The following is a 22,052-nucleotide window of genomic DNA, read 5'->3' on the forward strand; positions in this document are numbered from 1 at the left end:
TGTTCCCTCTGTGTTTGTGTGGGTGTCCTCCAGGAGTTCAGATACTCCCGATTCCTCTTACAGTAAAAAAACACAACACAACACAACATACAAGATGGATCGATGAATGAAGTATCTTAGAATAAATAGAATTTCCTACTATGAGGAAAAATTAATGCAACGAACCATTTCACTCTTGTAAAGACGTTTAATAAATTAACCACAAGGACACAGCTTACAACTGGGCAGCAAATGTTACGATGTGATGAGACACAAAAGTAATGAATATCCATCAGACTGAAGGAAGGATATGCAAAAACAGCGGAGTAAATGGCTCCTGCCTGTCCCCTGGTGAAAATGGATTTTGCATGCTCTTTGTGTTGTTCTCATAGGTTTGCTGCCTTGTAATGGTGGCGACAGAGAGCTGCAGAATTGAATTCACTCTCTCTCCATCCCGTTATCTGGGCGGAGAGAGAGAGAGAGAGAGAGAGAGAGAGAGAGAGAGAGAGAGAGAGAGAGAGAGAGAGAGAGAGAGAGAGAGAGAGAGAGAGAGAGAGAGAGAGAGAGAGAGAGAATTTCCTCTGAGAAGGAGCCGGCTTGCAGGTTTCATCCACGCAGAGAGATCCTTCCTGAACAGAGGGCAGCAGGATTCAGCAGACCTATGCGGAGTAATCCGTTACTTTACTACACACAGCGGGAATTAGATTTTATTCATCGTGTTTTGGGGGGGGGTGTGTTTTTTTTTCCCGCTCCGTCCTGTTGCTCTCCGGGCTCTCATTGTATCCGGAGGGCTCTCCTCCTTTTGTGCGCCTCTGCAGTTGTTTATTCGCCCTCCAACTTCTGCAGATAGGAGGCTTCCTTTCTGTTTCTCTCGTTTCGGCCTAAACGGAATGAATGACAAAAACAAAGGAGGTTGATGTCCACAACTCTCCGACTCAGCTCTTCGCCTTCGCCTCGCCCAAGGAACGGAGACTCCATCTTCGGCAGAAGATGGAAAGCGGAGGCGGGACGGAGAGCTCGGACAGCGGGCAGGCGCTCCACGCGGCGCCCGCTCAGCAGCAGCTCAACCCCCGGCCCGACGCGGCCGAGCTGTCGGCGGTGCTGTCCGCTCCGCCTCCGGGCGAGAAGAAGAAAATAAACCGGGCTCCGTCGCCGGCGAGACCCAAGGATGTACCCGGGTGGTCGCTGACCAAGATCCGCGGAGGGATCGGGACCCCGACCCTGAGCGTCAAGCCGGGAGCCATTCATCTGGGGAGCCGCATTTCCCGGCGCAGCCCCGTGGGGAGCCTCCCCGGGAAGGATGGCAAAGCCGAGAAGAGTGGGGGCAAACCCGGGGGGAAGTCCTCCGTCTCCGGCTCCGCGTTGTCCAAGACCTCCGCGTCCAAGGCGGCGAAGACCGCCGGGGGGAGGAGGAAGGTCTCGGACGCCAGCATCGGATCCGACGACCTGTCCAAAGACTCCGGATGCGCCGCCGGGAAGCTCTCCCCCACCGACAGCAGCTCCGAGCTGTCGGACTGCGCCTCCGAGGAGAACAAACTCTCCGCGGACGCCGCGAGCAGCGACGCCGAGTCCCGGAGCAGCCGCGGCGGCGGGCCGGAGGCGGAGAAGCCGCTCAGGGACGCGCCGTCCGCGGACAAAGCGAGCCAGCAACCCGCCGCCAGGACAGACAAGGACCGGCTCTCCCTGGGAGCGGAGACCGGGGAAGGGAGCATCTCTCCCGGCGAGGAGCGCTCGATCACCTCGTTTGACAGCAGGGTGCCCGCCAGCACGTCCCTGGCTTTCTCAGACCTCACGGAGGAGTTTATGGACGGCATGCAGGAAGAGTTTGTGAGGGAGATAGAAGAGCTGAGATCTGAAAACGATTACCTCAAAGTAAGTGTGACATTCAATCTGATGTGCTGCAACATCCTGACTTTTAACACTGTTTCAGTCATTTCACCTCTCACACACCAGGAAGGCTCATGTTCCCAGATACCCACCTCATTTTGCATCTATTTCATTCAAAACTGCATTAACTGTCTTGAAACCAGCTCCTCTGTTGTCAGAATCATGATATCACACTCCCTAGTCATCTGTTTATTCTCAATTGGTTTTCCTTGAGTGTAGATTGTATTGGATCGCTTCCAAGGTTGCTCACTTCAAGGATACTGATGTTATAAACAGTCTGCACACTTTGTGGCACAAAGGTAAAACACAGTCACTCTCACAAACCTCAGCATAAACAGAACGGCAGAGTGAAGTCCTGTGTACACCAGGGGATTTGTTTGTGCAGAGTTTCTCCTCTGTTATTTCTTATCAGCTGTGTGGAGGTGGTAGATGGTGATAAATTCTTATGCCTGCAGCAATATCTGCCTCATTCTGTCTTGGACCTGTTTCCTGAAGGCAATGGTTTCAGAGCTGAGATGTCTGGGGAATCTACAGGGCATTTGTATTCTTAACACCCAAGTCAAAGGAATGCATAATCAGAACGAGTCAAACATTATTCTAACTCACACTGTTGGATTGCAATCTGAGAAGCCTCTGTGAGATAAAATTCACGAGGGTGTGGATCCACTGGTCAGGCCGGCCTTGGGAGTGATTGATTAGGGGAAAGAAATCAATGGTAGACGATGTCCGAACGCACTAACTGGCACTGACCAGACAAGCCAATAATTGTCAGAGATTTATTTGGGGCTGGTGATGGATCAGCAGTGCACGTCCAAGCAGGAGAACCCTTTGTTCTTTCCTCCAAGGAGTTTGGTAAATATTGGTGATGTTCAACATGTTTGTTTCCATTACAGGTTGGGTCGTTTCATTAAATCTGTGTTGTCAGCTTCATCGTAGAGCCATTCACCTGCATGTTTTGGGTGTTTCCCTGCTCCAACACACCTGATTCTAATGAAATGGTCTCACTGTTTCAGTGAAACCTGAAACTCATTTATTTAAATTGAGTGCGTCAGTGCAAGAAAATATCTCAAACATGTCTTGTCCTCTGGATGAGGTAGGGGAACTATGACTGTCACACTACAGTCTTTCAAATCAAGTCTTGATTCTACTCGCCACCTTGCTGATCTAGATGGACAGACAATATTTATCCGACGCTGGTGTGTCATGATTATGTGTGCAACTATCCAACTATCGTCTTATTTTTATTATCGAGTCATCCGTAGTCAGTCCCAGCTATGCTGGATACAGAGCAACTCTACAGACGGAATATAGGCCATCATGGAGCAGCGGTATCTCAGCGGACCACAATAAAGCCTGGGAGATTTGGCTGTGAAGTGACTGGCTGCGCTTGTTGTTGCAGCTGTGAGGAACACCTGGTTAGTAATCAGAAGATCAAAACAACATACTGCCAGGCGTCCGACTCGGGCCTCTGACTTACTAAGTCCACAGGCAAATTTCCCCTCCCCTTGCCTCTTTATTTTATCCCCCAGTGCTCATGTTTTTTTTTTTTTTTGTTTTTTTTTCTATTTCATAGTTTATGCTTCATGCTTGTCATCCTTCCACTGTGGATTCATGCACTGCATATTAATACGCTGGCTCCTTTCTGGTGCAGTTGCACTGTCTCATTCCCATCGTAATTACTGTAGGAGATCAAGACAGCTAGCAGCTGTTGGAATCTCATTAATTATGACTTTCTACCTCAGTGTGCATAATGTTTCCGTCAAATTCTGTTGAGGCTGCAACAGAATTAGTGGCTACAGTCAGAAATATTGCCTTCCAGGCTAAACCTACAGCCACATCATGCTTATAGTTACTAGGTGGAGGGCTAAGAGGAGTTAAACTGTTTAACACAGCTGGGTCACTCCTTGCTGCCACATTAATTGTCATAGTGATTTTCTTGCAGGATAAAGTTCAGTAGGTATTATCTAGATCCACACGTTACAACAACAAGATCTGTGCTGCTGGCTTCAAGTTACAGCTGAACCTGAGGCAAGTTTCCCAAAGATTCAACTCACTGGAACGAATTTATCAAGAATGTCTGTCCCGTGACTGAAATTTATGGCCGTATCTGCAACGACTACATCCGTGTCTTAGCCGCTCTTTGCTATTCAGCTTGATTCTCAATATTTTGCATTGCAAAGAATTACCTACAGTAATACTAAATAATGCATTAAATGTTTGCAACAGGACTTAAGTGAGATTCAGATTTTTTTTTTCCATTTCCACACCAGCTGGATGTTACAGATAAGACAGAGTGTGGTGTTCGTCTTTCTTTTTATAGAGATGGTTTCAGTTTCTCTTACATGTTTTAATGAGGATCATGATTCAAGTCTTTGAGGGTCTGCAGGAGACATCATTCAGCTTCACCATGAAAAGACCCTCACATACTGAAGACCTCGATCAGGCACATAAAAAGCTTTTTTTTAATGCAATTAAAAACACTTTCTCGCACTCAAGTTGAGGAACTACACACACACACTTAAACACACACACGTATACAACAGAAATGCTCACATACTATATGCATCTGAAAAGCTCTCACACACACCAGGACAGTCGAGTTGTGGATGTGAACTATTTTATGAGCTCTTTTCAGAGCAATGTTTGTTGAACAAGTGAGTATGTAGTTTTTCGTTCATCTTTGTGAGAGAGTGTGTAAGTTGTGTATTTAATGGCTTTTCACGTGGATATGAGCAAGGTCTCAGGTTTTGTATCTGTAAGAGCTTCTTTTCATGAGTGATGCTCATTTTGATTAATGTCCGCAATGAGCTCCCTCACATTTATAGAATTGTTCTCAGTGTCCTTCATAATATCTCGTAATGATCACAGATCTAAGAAGTGAGTGGATTGAAGATATTGCGATCGTAGATAATGCCAGGTTTTAAAGGTCTGGAAGCATGATGAGGGCAAACATCCAGAAATACCTGGATACACGCAGGGAGGACTGTTATCATGGCAGATGTGCATGTACGCTCTAATTTCTGCCAGACTCGTCTGACTCGCCGACATGACAGCTGATTGGCTGATTCCTTCTCCTGACTGGCTGCAGGCTCACATGACAGCGACCATCTTTCCTGTTCTCCTTTAGTTAGCTGTGAAAAGCGGGTCAGTGGACCACCGCGCTCTGTCTCTCCCTCGCAGTCTCTCGCCACATTAACTTGTGATTCCCAGGTTTCGTGTCCTCACTTCCTCACTCTCTGCTGCTCCACGCTGCTTTCATGCTCTGTTTTCTCCAACCTTGTTTTTTAGTCCGTGGTTTCTATTTGTTTCCCTTTGATTGCACTTCCTTTTTGCCCTTTCCTGTCCTCGTGTTTTCTTCTGTTTGGGCCTTCTTCTCTTGTTATTGTTTCTTTTTCCTCTTTTGCTGTCTGTATACATTATAGCACAGGTTCTCTTTTTATCATGACACCAGTCAGGTTGTGAGATATATCGGAGCGAGTGTGTTTATAGTGATCAGTGCTGAGCATGAGGACTTGAGCAAGTTTGACAAAAAACAGATGGTAATCACCAGAATGACAGAACTGGAGCATCCCTGGTTGCTGCTGGTCTGAAGCCATCTTTAAATGTGGTCCTGGAAGGAAGGGACAAACTGGTGAATGGATGACATTGCATCCAAGACTTATTGACACACGCGAGGAGTGAATGCTGACCTGTGTGGTCTGATCCAATAGATGAGCGCCGTTGGATAAATTGCTTTAAAACAGTGGCGTCTTGCATGTTTTGCCATCACTCACCGTAATGCAACGACTGATTGGTGTACAGAGCGGTTTTTAGCGGTGTGCAGATTTCCTCTTGCTGCAGTCATTTTTAGCACGATCAACACATCAGTCACAAAACTGCTTACACACACAAACACGTACTGCACGTTCAACCCCCACATCTTACCCTTATATGATCCCCACTCACACAGTTTACTCTGTAGCTGGAGGAGATGTGGGCACACCCATCACCCTGATGTCCCGGTCTTCACTTCTACATTTCAAATTTATTTACTCGCATCCCTGGAGCTGGTTGGAGCTTCGGTTGGAGCTGCAGAAGCTGACCCACATTCTGCGCTGTAGTAAATTATGACAGCGCCGCTGCCGCCGCCGCCGCTGCTACTACTACTACTCCTCCAGCTGCGTGCGCTCTTTTAGCTTGTTACGCTTTGCACAATATGCACGTACAAACACAGGCACGCAGTCTCGGAGGCACGCTGTTGCGTGACATCCCATTTCCAGTGACCCAGACTTTGTCTTGTGGGTTGTGGTTTAATTTTAACTGCAGACTCCCACGCCGATACAACGCTGCACCTTCGATAGGAGTTCAGTGGGATGATGCAATTGGTGGTGTCAGGCTGCAATGAATAATTTATCTCTTTATGTCTAAAGGAGATGTGGAGAACAACACCACTGTAAATTAATCATCTGTGCAGGAGTGGTACTGGGATGCTGCTCCGCTGCTCGGATATTTCTACCTCAAAGGAATTTCCTTTCCTCTGCTCTTATTGCTTGTTGCAATAAGACTCCATTTCCCTCCTGGGACTGTTTCCTTCAAGGTAAACTAATAGCTCGACCATGACCTTTGACCCGAGCGGTGCAACCTCGTGAGAGGAGGATGAAAAGCAGAATCAATGAAGCTTGGTTTTATGTTACTGCACAACGCTGATGTTTCTGATGACTCTCTCTTTTTTTTTTTTTAATCTGACATTCCAGACCATTAACTGGCACTTGGTTTTAAGAGGACGCTAATTGTTACAGAATAATGAAGAAGAAGATTTGATGATTAATGACAATGAGGAGTGATTACGATCATAAGGAGGTTAATGGCTTGAGTGTTTGACAGTGATGATTGTCTCAGATTTACGATGAAGATGCTCAAAGCTGTAATGACACCTATTAAACGTTGAACATGTCTTTTTACGTGCGTGGGATGCCGTCACCTCTCTGCAGTCCGAACTGTTTACGGCACAGAACATGTCTTTGTCTGCGGGCCGCCGGGAGGAGAGGCTCGTAACGTTTTATAGCCAAATGACAGGTGCACTCATGGGCTGTCGTTTCTTCGCTGTTTCCAGGACGAGATGGAGGAGCTCAGGTCTGAGATGCTGGAGATGAGGGACATGTACATGGAGGACGACGTCTACCAGCTGCAGGAGCTACGCCAACAGCTGGAGCAGGTACGAGTGCTGCGATGGAAACTTTGTGTTCGAATTTCAGACCTATAGATAAAAAAAAAAATCAATAAAGTTGTTTTTTAAAAAAAAAAAAAACTCAAAACATGAAGGGAAGTCAGTTTGTTCCATCAGAAGTGTCACATAAAACTTGAAGTCAGTATACAAAGAAAATAAGGAAAATAATTGAAATGGGGCAAATACTAAAAAAATTAGGATCATTAGATTAAGACAAAATATACACTTTTAAATGTTTAATACATATCGTGGCAGCTCCGCTGACCTCCCTTTTCATTTCACTCTGGTGCTTCAGACAGACATCAGCCCGTGTCTGCCTCCAGCAAGTTGTCTCATCTCCTCTGTCTTTCACGCTCGGCTCCCTGTGCGTCTTCTTTCTTCTGCTACCAACAAATCTCTGCTGCAACGATTCGTGGACATATGGATTTTACAGCTTGATCGCTTGCAATTTTACGCCAGCCTCTCGTCATGAAGACTTGTCCACTTAAACTGTGCATTTAAGCTGAAGCATTTTCAACACCACAGAGTTTATCATTAAAATTATGCTGGGAAATAGAGAAAAACTGTGATTGGTGGTGCCTGTTGTCCTGCTCACGTTACGACTTTCTCATAGGCAAATAAGACCTGCCGCATCCTGCAGTACCGGCTGAGAAAGGCAGAGCGGCGCTCTCTCCGCGTGGCCCAGACGGGGCAGGTGGATGGAGAACTGATACGAACGCTGGAGCAGGATGTGAAAGTAAGTGGTTTCAACCGCTCTGGTTATTCTCAGATTATTTTTGGTTTTTAAAAAGTCAAGATCGACCACTTATTAGCTTTTTGGAGACTTAACTGATTTAAATGCTACTGGTTAGTAAACTAGGGTAAATAATCTGACCTAGAATTTGGCAATGATGCACTTTTGTTTTGGAAAAACAGCAGAGCCAGTGTTATCAAACCATTGAAAAGGGAATCTGTTTTAATTTAATTACTTGCAATGATTTGTCTGGTCCAGTCGCGGCTCTTGTGACCCATTTTCTTTGTGAGACTGCTGGGAGGGCGGGCGTTCTCTAAACTCAGGTTTTTTATTTGTCTAAACTACAAACTGTCGCATGAGCTTAAAAAAGGCAGTGTGTCTCTTGGGGAGGGGGGGGGGGGGGGGGGGGGGCTGCTGTTCGACCGCAGTTTAACAACCGATAGGGATCAATCGCTTTGTAACCCAAGTTTCTCCAGGAATGATTCAGTTAAATGTGTGCAGTCTCTCTTTCAAGCATCCATGACGGTATGCACAAACATCAGACATCCAAATCACTTCAGGAATCCTCGATAAAGAGACTGCAAACACACACACACACACACACACACACACACACACACACACACACACACACACACACACACACACACACACGCACACACAGCTCACGGTGTACCTCCTGAGCGTTCATTTTGTCACGCTGGCCCTGGACAGTGGTGACTCTCTGTCAAATTCACTGCGTTCCTCCAACATTTTCCGTGTGAGGGAGGACACAAAGAAGCTTTTATACACTGGGAGAGTGAGAGAGAGAGAGAGAGAGAGTCTGTGTGTGTATGTGAGAAAGTGAGACAGTGATATCACTCTCAGGGCCGACCCGCCTGCTGCTGCTGTCTGTCTCTCAGTGGCTGTCTCACCATCTGGTTGTTTTGGAAGGAGGGAGGGAGGAAGATGAGCATACATCCTGTTTCCGAGTCTGAAAGAGGGAGAGAAAAAAAAAGAGGGGATTGGTCACTATTTGAAAATTCAAACCAGCCAATCTGGAGTGAGAGGATGAAACAGCGGAAGGAAAATGCATTTTTTTAAAAAAAAAAAAGCTAAAAGAGTCATGGAAAATGTCCAAAGACAAAGAGGAAACAAGGTAGTCGAGGATTACTTTATTCCAGCGAAAACCCGACTTGGATTCTGCTGCCAATTGCAGGAATTAGGAAAAGGAGCTGAAGGAAAAGGCGAAGTCTGCATCTGACTTCAGCAAAGCGGTTTCATCACAACAGCAAACTGAAAAGAATCCACTGCTGAGACACAAAACCTGACTCCTGTGTGGAACTCCCACAGCACATGGCCGATTGTGTCTTCTAGCCGGCAGGGCATGCAGAGTCAGACGACAGGTCGAGTTACACCATGCTGTTCCTGTGTGTGTGTGTGTGTGTGTGTGTGTGTGTGAGAGAGAGAGAGAGAGAGAGAGAGAGCATTAAGCCTTTGCTAAGCTTCTCTTTTTGTCCGTCACTCCTCTGTTTATTCCAGTAGCTTCATCATTAGCCTCAGAGAAGGAGAAGCTCGCTGCTGCCTCCATGACTCCGCCGTGACTCAGTCGCAACTGGAAAATCACTTTAAAAGCGACGACAAAGAAGACAATGACTGTAAACAGTTGAGCTGCGCTGCTTAGTGTAGCAGCTGTCACAGCTCTGGATATCCTTTTTTCTTTCCAAACAGAGCAGCTAAAGGACAGGGATACATTAGGTTTTTGGCAAAAACAAAGTTTGCTCTCGAGCGATAAACAATAAAATCGTCCATCTGTCTGCAGTTTATTTGATGTGGTGCTAATTGTTAATAATTCCTAAAAGAATTAAATCTGACAGGGTTGATGAAAGGTTCACACTAAATATAATTACGGTTTCACATGCAAACATTGGTGTGAGGACAAAATGCCTCATCCACATCTGCACAGTTTAAAAAGAGAACATTGATCAGATGGCTCTCCTCCCTGAGGCTCTTCAGTCGTTTGGCTCAGCCTGGAGCGATGGACACTGCCCAAAGCCTCGCAAGATGGTCATCAAAAAACTATTAGATGGTGAATTATATCCTGAAAGAACGCGCTCCCTCCAGCAGTGACACTGAGCCCTGGCCTACATTCAGCCCCCGAAGCCTTTTTTGACTGGTCCCATTTGTAAACCACTTAATGGCCAAACCATTTATTTTTTCCTCTGTAAATATTTATTTATTTATATGTTTAGAAATACTCAATTTGATTACATTTGCCATGAACTTAAAGTGTGTGCAGTGAAACAAAGCAAATCACAGTTAGAAGTAAGCTACCTGAGTCATATTTCAGTTGGTAGTACAGCAGTTTACTTTTTTCCTAATACGATCTCCATGATGTGCAGGTTCAGTATCACGTCATCGTTTTGCACCAGCTATGAGTAAACCTTTCTCTGTATTAGTAGAGTAAAAAGCCAAAAGGTTTCAGTGCCACTCGCTTTGTTTGAAACGGTGTAATTGTTTTAGAGAGACTGGATGTGATGGAAAAGACATTCCAAAGGTAATATTTCATAGAGCAGCACACAAGGAATTGAATTTATTTGTCGTCCTAAGACTAAGCGAATTGAGCTAAATATATGATATATATAAAACAAGGTGAATATAATAATGTCAAAAGATTTTGCCTAGTGAAGAAAAAAACATTTTGATAACTATGGGAAGTTATGCAGTGTGTAGTTACATAACTGGACAATAAACAACTCAATAACAAAACTGAGCCCACTCACATTATGACTGTTTTCTACAATTTAATAAATGCATAGGTGTAAAAGAACAACAGAAACCAAATAACTGGGTAAACAAAGACATTGGAGTACAGTGGAGAACATCACGAGTGCTGATCTTACGTCGTATATTCAGATAACCCCTGTTGTCTATTAAAGCATGTCACTGTTTAATAATCTGATAGCTCCATGAATATGATAATATTCAGATTTTCAGTGTGCATGTAAACAGGCTGACTGTGTAATGAGAGATCTTATGGGTTCTGGTTAAGAGATAGAATGGCCTTGTGTGGAAACTCACCAGATTTTTTCTGTTTTGGCTTTTGAAGTGTGTCCTGATTTGACCTGATCACACAGACTGAGGTGAGGTGAGACAGTCCTTGATAATCCTGAAGGTCCTGGTCCTGGCTCTCCTGGTTTGAGATGTTGGCATAACAGCTCCAGTAAAGTATTGTGCAGTTCTGATGACCCTTTGACACCCACAAAAGCTCTTATTAAAGCTCTTAGACGTGTCAGACATTGATAATGCTGCTTCAGATATTTGCGGTACGTGATTCCTTTGTTCTTAAAGCAGCAGAAGATTGAATGTAACATATTTTGACCTGAATTTGTCCTTTATCTCCTGAAAGTGCCTATTTGTTGCCATGAGAACACACTGATTGCAGATTCTCCAATAAATTAGCCTTTTTTCTCCCACTACAAGCCGAAATGGGAGCATGAAGCTGGTGAAGAATTTGGAGAAAATGCAAATGAGATGGAGATTATGGTGATATCTGAGGATGAAAAACATTGACAACTGGTTTAAAAGAGATAAATGTTCAGGATTTCTTTTTCGGCTGATAACTAAATGTTGTAGTCGGTGTTGGACACTCTCGGATTGTGTCATGGCCCAACTCGACCTTGACTCGCTGAGCTTCTTGAGCCTGAGCTGCTTTACAAAAGTAATTAGCTTAACAGCTCTGCAGGTTTCACATTTGATGCCTCGCTGACATGCAAATGCAAACAAATCACCAAATAAACACACGTGATCAGGTTCTTTACCTCTCTGGGTTTTTTTCCTGTCCTCAGTCTGCTTCTCTCTGTCAGAGAAGAAGAGCTTGGCTGCTTCTGAAACTTGGCAGTTCAGATGGACAAAGAGTTTGTGTGTTCACATGGAGATTTTGTGACAGAAAACACTTCTGATGCACATCACATGCTCTTATTTGTGTCAATTTGCAAATCTTGTGGGTGATCACATGCATGTGACTGAGTGTGTTTGTGTGTGTGTGTGTGTATCTGTGGGTGCATGCACCAATTGCTGTTGTGAGTAACAAAATCTGTTTGCACACACATTGTGGGGACTGGGAGTCTTCATGGGAAGAAAAATGAGGTTCCCAGATCGAATATTCAAGCTGTATTGCTGTCTCCAATACAGAAAGCTACACCAAATATTAAAGTAACTCTAACAACAAGTAGTTTAACAAATGCATTTCTTTCTTTTTGCACATTAAAAAAAAAGAAGAGAAAAGTAAGGAAAGAGCAGGAAAGTAACCCTGGTTACTGGCAAGTTATAGCATTACCGTTTTTACCGGTTTCCATCAAACCGCCCGCGCTTATTGAATGACAGTCGTAGAAAACATGAATAATTGATGCTGCTTGTGTGCAGGACATGGGGGAAAAAAACGATGAAAACTGATTTGTTATTCACTCCTAACTCAAACACTGCTGATTTTTTTTGCCCTTTTTATGTGATTTATATTTTAAATCATGACAGAAAATCATATTAAGTTAAACTAATGTGATGATAGCACATCTGCTCTTCAGTATTAATAATGTCACAGTGGTTTTTTGGAACTCCTTGTCGGGGCCAAATGTCCCCACAAGGATAGCAAAACGTGGAACGACGTGCCTTGTGGGGACCTTTTTCCGGTCTTAAGTAGGAGAAACAGTGTTTTCTTGACCATGTTGTTGTTACTGAAATAAGTAAAAGTGCAAAAACATTTCTTTAGGGTTAGGCTTTGTTGTGGTGTGGGTTAGGGTTAGGGTAAGGGTCAGGGTTAGGGGCTAGACATGAATGGGAGTCAATGGACGGTCCCCACAAGGATAGAAATACAAGACTGTGTGTGTGTGTGTGTGTGTGTGTGTGTGTGTGTGTGTGTGTGTGTGTGTGTGTGTGTGTGTGTGTGTGTTCAGGGGGGATATCCAACAGTCAACTTCTCCATGGGAATTTCTGACATCATATCCTGTCCCACTCACACACTGCTCTCATTCCCACATGCTGCAGACATCTGGACACACACACACTCTCACACACACACTCACACAGATAGAGAGGAAGTAGTTGTTTGGATTTGCATGATGTCAACACAGTGGTACTTGACCATATTTCCAGACATGCTCACTTCTGCATTTTCCTCGGGGAACTCAGTCTTATGAAACGAGCACATGTATTTTCACATGTTTTGTACCTATGAAGTGACTGAATCCTCAGAGTTTAAAACCCAATCCTCAAGGGGCGCCAACATTTTGGAAGATGATGTGAATTTTACTCTTCCTGTCAGATGAAAACACATTTCCATCTCTGTGTTTTTAGTTACAAAAAGGGGATTGATCAGCAGTGAGCATAGCTCAGCGCTTTGCCTGTGAACAGCGTTGACCTTGAACTCTTTCATTCTGCTTTCCCAAATATGGTGTGACCACAGACGGCTCCCGCAGCCAAGTGTGAGACAGGACAGCTTCATGACGCTATGTGTAATATTTATGTTACGTGTGGCACATGTGTTCCAAATAATGTCAACACCATGTGAAGAGCATGTTTTACCATCTGCTCTAGTCCATCTAAAGGCCTTGCTTCTGTCTGGTTCCTCTTGATCTTCCTTTTTCTTCCAAATGCTTCTTCTCGTCACTTCAGTTACTGTTTTAAGTGGTAGAAGTTTGTGTGACTGCTCACAAACACACACACACACACACACACACACACACACACACACACACACACACACACAGTAGACACATCCCAACCCCCCCACCATCACACCATGTGTCACACGCTGTAGGAAGTACTGCACCACATCATTGCCACTCTTTAAATACCCATGTTTTCCTGGATTATTCAGTTTCCAGTATATATTGCATTGTATTGTTATTTATATATAAAGAATGAGCATTTTACAAGAAAATCTCATGGCAATTGGTGAAATTGTGAAAGTAATATTCCAGTAATAAACACGACTAGTTGTGGCTGATGACCACAATGTCAATATCTGGAGTGCTGGAGAAAGTGCCGCGTCTTCACTCCTTGATGAATGCGGGTGTGAAAGCATAAATCAATGCATGAGCTGATAGCCGGAGATCTGGAAGGTGAGAAGACACTCTTCTGACAGCAGAGCGTTCGGAATTCATCACATTCCATCATCCCCTCGCTCTTCCTGTCCCTCCCTCCCTCCCCTCCGTAGACAGATGGATCACAGCTCATACTGGAACAGCTGTCCCGCCGCTGGCCCCCTCCCCGTCTCCCACACCTTATGGTTATATATAGAGACTGCTTATGATGTAACATCCTTTAAGCGCTGGACGGATGTAAAAAAAGGTTTGAATACATCAGCACTAAACATCAACAGCAGGAGCAACTGCTCGCTTTCTCCTACTGCATCCTGTATAACTCGTCCGAGCTGATCTACAGATCACACCAACGGCCGTGAACATTTCTGACATGCTGTGAAAATCTGTCAGTGTTGTTGTTGGTTTCAGGCTTGTAAATGATGACAGATCGCCGTAATAAACTGATGCAACTTGAGTCTTCTGGATGAAACGCGGTATAGATGAAGTGATCTTGCTTGCTCTGAGTGTCAGAGGGTTTTCCAAAACTTCCACTTTGGAAACGGTTTTGAAAAAGCTGCATTTCTAGTGATTCTCTAAGCACCGTTGTGTTAACAGACACTTAAAACGCGACAGAAGTTTTCTGTTTTCAGTGAACACATATAAACTTGGCCTTAATTGATTTTTAATGCATTGATAGCCTTTTAGCAAACGGCAGTAAGTGATGATCCTTTCTTTAACGAGACTTATTCAAAGCTCCATCCATCCTCCTGCTGCACTGTGGGGTTGCTGGGGCCTGTTGCCATTTCTCGCTGGGTGAAAGGCGTGTGCTCCCTGGAAAGGTCACCATTCCATCACACAGCAAACACAAAAGCTTTCGGCCCCACCTAAGAATAATTTAGTGCACATAGTACCCAGACCTAACAAGCATATCTTTGAACTTTGGAAAGAGTCAGCAAAAAAAAAAAAAAGAGGAAGAAATGAGGAAGAAAAGGAAAAAAACTCTCAAAATCTAATGAGGATCTCTCTGTAGAGTGAGAGTTAACCACTATAGTGCTTGTAGAAAAAGTAAGACTCGATATTAGTTTGTCAGCCATTCAGGAGGCGTCAGTGAGATTGTGAAAGGGAGCTTTTCAAAAGCAACTCTGACCGTGGCTCCAAGCTGATTCTGCAATATTCTCCCCTCATGATAAACCGAGGGCTCAGCTGAACAGCGGGGAAGTCAATAATAGTACAAGGAACCACACTTTGTAAGCATATTTTCGAGTTCATTACCAAAATACCAACAATCTACATCCCTCCAAGACTGATTAGAAGACGGGAAATTTTTCCGATTCGGCCGAATCATCGTTCCACAACAAATTCTGATGCAGTAAACAACAGGCTAACGCACTGTAGAGTGTTGAAGTAAACAACCACAGACTGAATGATGTCTGTCAGATGTGATATCACTTCACAAGAGAGTGGTTGAAGTGCTAGAGCACTTAAAATACTCAAAGACAGACATAAAAAGCTGAGTGGATCAGCATCCATGAATAAAAACATTGTTCTTGTCTTTTTAGCCACAAATTGCACTTTAACAGAACAAAAAGGTTTTGGCTGCTGAGCTTGTTTTTCACCGTTCTTTAAGTGGTTAAAGCCGAAGAGTTGGAGTAAATTGATTTGAAGTAGCAGGTGGTTCTTTCAAATACGGACAAGGCTGACTGAAGCCTCTCCTGAGTTTGCCTCTTTCCTCTCACATAAGAAGAAGTCCGCGTTTTTAGTAGGCAAGAGGAACTCTGTCAGTACTCGGGGTCAAGTCTGTCCCCAGGCTCTGTACTCCTGCCACCCACTGTTACCAAGCACTCCAGGTTCAATCAAGAAAAGTCATTTCTTTATGGGCTTTCACAGCTGAACTGAAACATCATGGCCATCTGCCGAGGTATGGCGGTGCCCCGTGGTATTTGGCATTGAGGTATCAACACCGTCTGCTTTTAAGTTACACAACTTCCGAGTTGAGGCTGTACAGTAAATAAGCCTTTTAGTTCCAGTGCCAGAAGTGTTTCAGTAGTTGGGAGTTTTTTAGAGGCTCCAGCAACACCTTGAACTAATGTTTCTAAAACTGTAGTCGAGCAGCGTTTGCAGGGTCGAGAGTTTCCGCACACCCACACATCGCTGCATGGCAGATGTGCAGCGGCATCAGACAGAAGCTTCATATAAAGCTTCATGTTCTTGAGTTGAAGGAGGGAAATTCACCAGGATTATTCAGGGTTTGTAGAGATTCGATAGACTTCAAGATAAACATGTTCAACATACAAAGACAAAGTCAGGCCTCTATGGCATCACTTCGAAGTGCATTCCTGACTTTTCTAGCTGTTAGTGCCGCATGCTCACTTAGATTCACAGTAACAACAATGGCTGTCTGCAGAGTGGCATGAGTCCCGGTCCATTTTCTCCTGGTACTCTCATAGTTTAGCCACCTACAGCAGCAGTTTAGCTTTTTCACATGAGGGGACTCATGGGAGTCCCCACAATGAAACTTTATTGAGAGATTTAGGTCCCCACAATTAGAGTAATGCTGAGAAAGATTGCTGTCTTAGATTACCTACACACATGTATAAGTGCAACATTGTGGAGTTCTCCTATTGCATTGCAAAGCCCTTCACCATAACATCAACCATCGCATCTAAATAGCTAAGTCCAATGTAATTATAACTTTAGATCTCAATTCCATATCGCCGCTCTTAAACCCCGGCAATACACCTCAGCATGCAGTGTTTGGACCTTACATGTGCTCTGTGGTTGTGTCCCAGTAGCTCTCCATACGGCCTCTATACTGACTGCAAGATCCGGTCTGATAAGAGCTCCTGCAAGGGAGGTTGTTAAAGAGATGACCGTTATGGTAACAACACAGCTGTGTTTGTGGTGTGTGCGTGTGAGTGAGTGTGTGTGTGCGTGTGTGTGTCTCAGACAGAAGTAAAGCAGTAGAAACAAGCACCCAGTTGTTTAGTCAAACACGCACAGCCACATATTCCGCGCATGATTGAGGCCCTTCTAATGGCAAACTGCCACTTTTAAACAATTTGACAGTTTGCCCCGTGGCCTGATGTGTGGGTGCAGCAGCGTGTGCGTGTGTGTGCGTCAGTATGTGTGTATTTCTTTCCATGTGAGTAGATGAACAGTCCAAGGATGGTTTCATTTTGTGGATGTCTGTGTTTTTTCCTCCACTACTACCATACACTCTCTTTTTAACACGCACACACACGTATAGGCACATGTATGAGCCGCGCACAGATACACTCACGCACCCACGCCGAGCAGCACCCTGGCTGAATTCTAATTGCATCCTATGGGCCTGTTGCTGGGTAGAAGCACCACTTCAATGGGGTTAAATTCCTTCACGTTTTCCTTTAACGTAGAAGAACAATGCAGCATTTATTAAGAGTCAATGGCTGACAAAGGAGTCTTAAGAAGGAGGATGTCGAAGACGTAACGAGAGTAGGAGGACTAAAAAGAGGCAGCGGAGGGTCTGTAAAGCAGTGTGGTTTTTTTTTTTTTTATCATGATCTTGGTGTGTGGCATTGAAAAACTGAATAATCAGTGGTGTGTCTCTCAAGATTGTCTTTAAATTGGATCCGACCTAAAGAACTTACAAAGTGATCTGAAAGACTTGAGGTATTCCCCAGTCCACAGTTAGGCCACTGAGATACAAATGAAGGTGATTAGCTGCTGTGGCTCCTGTCCACAGGCGTGGGCACTGGCCCAAGTTCTCAACAAATACTTGTAGTGGTACTAACGTTAGACCTACATTCAGTATTGGATATTGATTTACTCATGACGAGGGATTATAGGTGAAGTTAAACACAATAACATTTATAGTCTCAGCAGCAATCCTGTAAAGTCAGTCTAAGATTTAATCCAGTCATTGAAAATTGTGAAAATAGTTTGTGGACTAGTATTACAACAGTTTAATAGTTGATGAAAAACCTGTAGCATAGAGGCTCACAGGGCAGTTCCACATAAACATGGCCGTCGGGGAACACATTATTACATCTGTTTAGCTGCCTCAGAACTTCGAGGCTGTTGAATGATACAGCGGTGTAGTCTAAACATGGAAGTCAAACAGAAACAGAAGGGATTAAAATAACCTAAAATTACAATAGAGAGAGGCCAAGTTGGAATTCAGATCTCTGAAACAGAGCTTTTCAGACATGAAGAAACTTCCTCCTGATGTGCTGGACTGATGGAATTGGCTCAGATGAATGTTTGTCCATATTTGTAACTTTTATCCCATTTTCAAATCAATACACATGTCTTACAAATTGTACCCCGATCGTTTGCATAAAGCTACAACTAATGGTAACCGCAGAATATGGTCTAGTTATAATAACAAAAGCCCATAATGGAGTGCCACCCGTGAAATCAAGAAAAAAGGTGTGACTTTGCTGGAAAAAGTTAATGAAGCTCAATTGGATTCACCAAAACAAGTGAGAATGAGGGAGAGTGGAAGAAATACACTGACTACCAACACATGGAAACATGAATTGGAGCGTGGTGGAGCTCAGGGAGCCACTGGGTCGAGTGAGAGTGGGCAGTACAGAGGGGCATTGTGGGACTCAGCTGCACACTGGCACTGGTTCAAATACACACACACACACACACACACACACACACACACACACACACACACACACACACACACACACACACACACACACACACACACACACAAAGACATACAAACACACAATTATCCTGAGGCACACAGACACACAGTAAGTCCACACAATTACAAGCTATGTTCTTGAGACGCGTTGCAGACGACCAAACTGTCTGAAAGGCAGAAAAGCGCTCGTGCTGACAGCCACTATTATTAGTCTTTAAACTGAAGAACGATCAGATAAATCCAGTCTCTCACACCCAGTCACACCCAGGTGCTACGGTTACAGTTCAGATCTGCGTTTCATCCCAGCTCAGAACTGATATTTGGTCAAATTAGAAGTTAATGACTGTGGTTCTGTTATTGCTCCATTCTGAGATTTTAAGAGGTACAAAATATTCTGTGAAATGACTGTGAAAGATAGATAAATCGATACATCTCACACTGGGTAATTTATTTGTTGCCATGAAATTAAAACCTATCAATATAGGCTCTGAAGTCATCAGACACTAAAAACCTCATCCGACCAGATTAAATCACGGGAAAGGTTAATGAGGTTTAAGCACGTTTATGAGCTACTGAGGGATTGATTTAACACACATTTCTTTTTTTTTTTTTCTTTACCCCCACTTGGATTTACTGGATGAATTCTTCTACTCGGCTCCTGATGGGAATTATTAGAGAATCATTTCCATCAACTCAATCGCAGCCTTTTAAAATAAAAGCCCTCATATTTAGTTTCAGCTGAGCCAAAGCAATTAGTTTGAAGTTAAAACGGATATACAGAAGAGGAAATGACCCCTTTAATCTGCACATCACCTCACTGAGTGTGCTGCAGTTATCTGTCCAGCTCTTCACTGGTGTTTGATGAGGATCTCAGGCCTCTCAGTGTCACACAGTGAAGAAAACTCCTCCATCAGTTGTAGAGATTTAGAGTGTACTAGTGTGAGGTACTTTCAGGATTTTCTGTTGGAACATTCGAGAAGTCACAACACAATTCTTGTAGATCATACTGTTTCCTTTTTGTTAATTTTTAACTCTGCTTGGATAATAAACAGAACTTAATTCGCTTGAGACGTCCCCGGATAACCTTACATTCATTTCTCTGTTTTCAAATGAAGTAACAAAGACTGTGAGGCTCATAACAGCATCACAAATAGCTCCAGGCTCACGAAACCTCGGTGCACTTATCAAGTATCAGCGTTTTACCCCTGCAGTAGACTTTAAGGAGTTGACTTTAATTTGACTCGGTGACATTACAAACTTTTAATGAATAACTGCCTTTGGGGAGGAGATAATCTGACTTTCATAAGATCACATTATGTATAGAAGATCAGTTCCTGCTAGGCTGGTATTAATTATCTTTTCGCCTTTATTCGATTAAAAAAAAAAGAAATTACTCCCTGCTCACACCAGGCTAAATTAGGAGAAATCTCCCGTTGATCAACAATACACTTAACAGTCTAGGCTGAAAAAAACAGTTTTTCTCTTGCCGTTTGCCCTGGAGACTTTCCTGGAAATGCATTATGGTGAACCTGAGATTGTCACACATACCTCAGCGGGGATTAGTAATGCAAAACGAAATCGGAGCAATATCCTGTGATGACAGCTGAAGGTTGGGGAAAGGTTAGAGAAACTGAGATATGCATCGGAGGATAACAAATACATGTGTTTTGCTTATGCATCGCTCTACTTTTGACCTTAGTGTTTATCTGTAGGGACAAATTATTCTTCCTGTCTCATCATTTATTGATTATTTGACACATAAAAATTAAAAATCAATTAGTTTTCTTCTTTATATCCTCTAGATTCTGTTTAAAACCCTCAGAAAATCCAGACAGGTTCAGGTGGAAGAAGCAAATTCCTCACAGAAAGGTCCATGCCTGGAATAATTTAAGGACGACTGTCTCTCTCCATCTTACCGTGTGACTGCGGCTGCAGCAGGGAATGACGATTAATATGACAAATGATTTCAGGACAGAACCCGCTTCCTTTTAACGTTTTTTATGCATTAGATGGGTACATAAATAACATATTAGACAATTTTATTATTCCTGAGTGTCGACTCTAAGATTGCAGGACGGGAAACATCCGGTGTGTATTCAAAGCCCTTTTGACTGACATCCCTCCGTCTTCACCTTCTCAGGTGGCGAAGGACGTGTCCATTCGTCTCCACAGCCAGCTGGACAGCGTGGAGAAGAAAAGGAGTCGTCTGGAGCAGGAGAACGAGGAGCTCAGAGTCCGACTGCAGGACCTGGAGGTCGCCAAGCAGGTCCTGCAGCAGGAAATTGACAAGGTAAGCTCGATAACTGTGCCAGGAGACGCCAAATGGAAAATGGCGTTGGTTTGCAGTGGTCATAAATGAAGATTTTGTGTTCCCAGTTGGCCTTTTTCAGCAGGAGTCCTGTACAGTGAAGTTTGTTTTTAGCAAGCCTTTCACGGTAAATTAGATTAGTAGGCTACAGGCGGAGGATGAAGCATCTATTTGAGAAGTTTAAGGGTAAACATTGAGGTTCAGGCAGCTTTCAGACATTTAGGCTGTCGTCATTCTGCCTCCTTTGTAGAAAAAGAAAGTTTGCTATGCTCAGTTGGTCCTGAAATCTCAGGAGAGTCTCCTCGCGTCGTGTATCGACTTCATTTCTTCCACTTTGCAGCCAGTCTGGGACTTTCTTGTTAAACCAAGTGGAGCCAATAAAACTGAGATGAAAGTAAAACAAGGACGGAAGGAATAGAAATTGATGTCAGGACCAAGGAAGGTGAAAATAAACTAAACGAAGTTGACACTGCACTCTTTTTGAAAGGGGAAACAAATGGATATTGCAGTGGAATATGCTCTGAGGGAAACATTTCTGACCTCTCATGAAGGACTTCCTCCGAGGAGCCCAGTCTGAGTGACAGGCACAATTTGAGGCCACAACTTTCCTTTGCTTTTGCTTCTGCTCGTTGTTTCTGGTGCTCTTGTGGCCCTGGCCGCGGCCCAGGACTGGGCCTCTGATGTGGGTCGAGGGCCGCGTGGATGAGCGGATCGCTGGCCTGGCTGCTCTGCTGCGTGGCTGGACCGGTTCACTGAAGATTCCCTGGAGGGAAGCTGTTTTATTCCTGAAATCACATGAAGACTGATGGGAGAGAGGCCGGAGTACAATATCTGTTGCTTCAATTTAATTGCATTCCCCTCCTGTTGTTTGTATGATCAATGGCTTTCCTTCATTAGTTTCAGAAATCACTTCAAACATCAGGGGAAATCAAGGGTTTCTGTACTTGGTGTTAAGCTGGTTCGTGTGGTTAGTTTATGATGTTGCTGGCCTGAAGCTGATAAACATTAGAATCTGTGGTTCGAGCGTGTTTATTTGCACGATAAATTCTTTTGTTTTCACAGTCAATTGAAGCTCCTGGCTGGACTTCTTTGCATATACTTTGCAAGTACAAGCTTAAAAACTCGTGTCTAAAATGTGTCATTAAAAAAAAAGAAACATTTGTTTGTTGTTCTTCATCGTTTCATTCGATGAAAGATTGTCTCAGTGTGTTGTTCCCATCCAACAATGGTGGGTGGTG

General features: G+C 43.9%; 1 protein-coding gene across 1 annotated transcript in view; it reads left to right on the top strand.

Annotated features, from left to right (window-relative positions):
• The first annotated feature begins 725 nt into the window (after positions 1-725).
• The window catches only part of mtcl2 (microtubule crosslinking factor 2), an 84,200-nt gene continuing 62,873 nt past the window's right edge, over positions 726-22,052 (top strand). Inside the window, exons 1-4 of the mRNA XM_030118451.1 lie at positions 726-1,851; positions 6,959-7,060; positions 7,686-7,808; positions 20,647-20,796. Coding sequence (XP_029974311.1) covers positions 874-1,851; positions 6,959-7,060; positions 7,686-7,808; positions 20,647-20,796 — 1,353 coding nt within the window. The 5' untranslated portion in view covers positions 726-873. The remainder of the gene's footprint in view (positions 1,852-6,958; positions 7,061-7,685; positions 7,809-20,646; positions 20,797-22,052) is intronic.

The sequence above is a fragment of the Salarias fasciatus genome, chromosome 20, assembly GCF_902148845.1.
Source record: "Salarias fasciatus chromosome 20, fSalaFa1.1, whole genome shotgun sequence".
NCBI lineage: Eukaryota > Metazoa > Chordata > Actinopteri > Blenniiformes > Blenniidae > Salarias > Salarias fasciatus.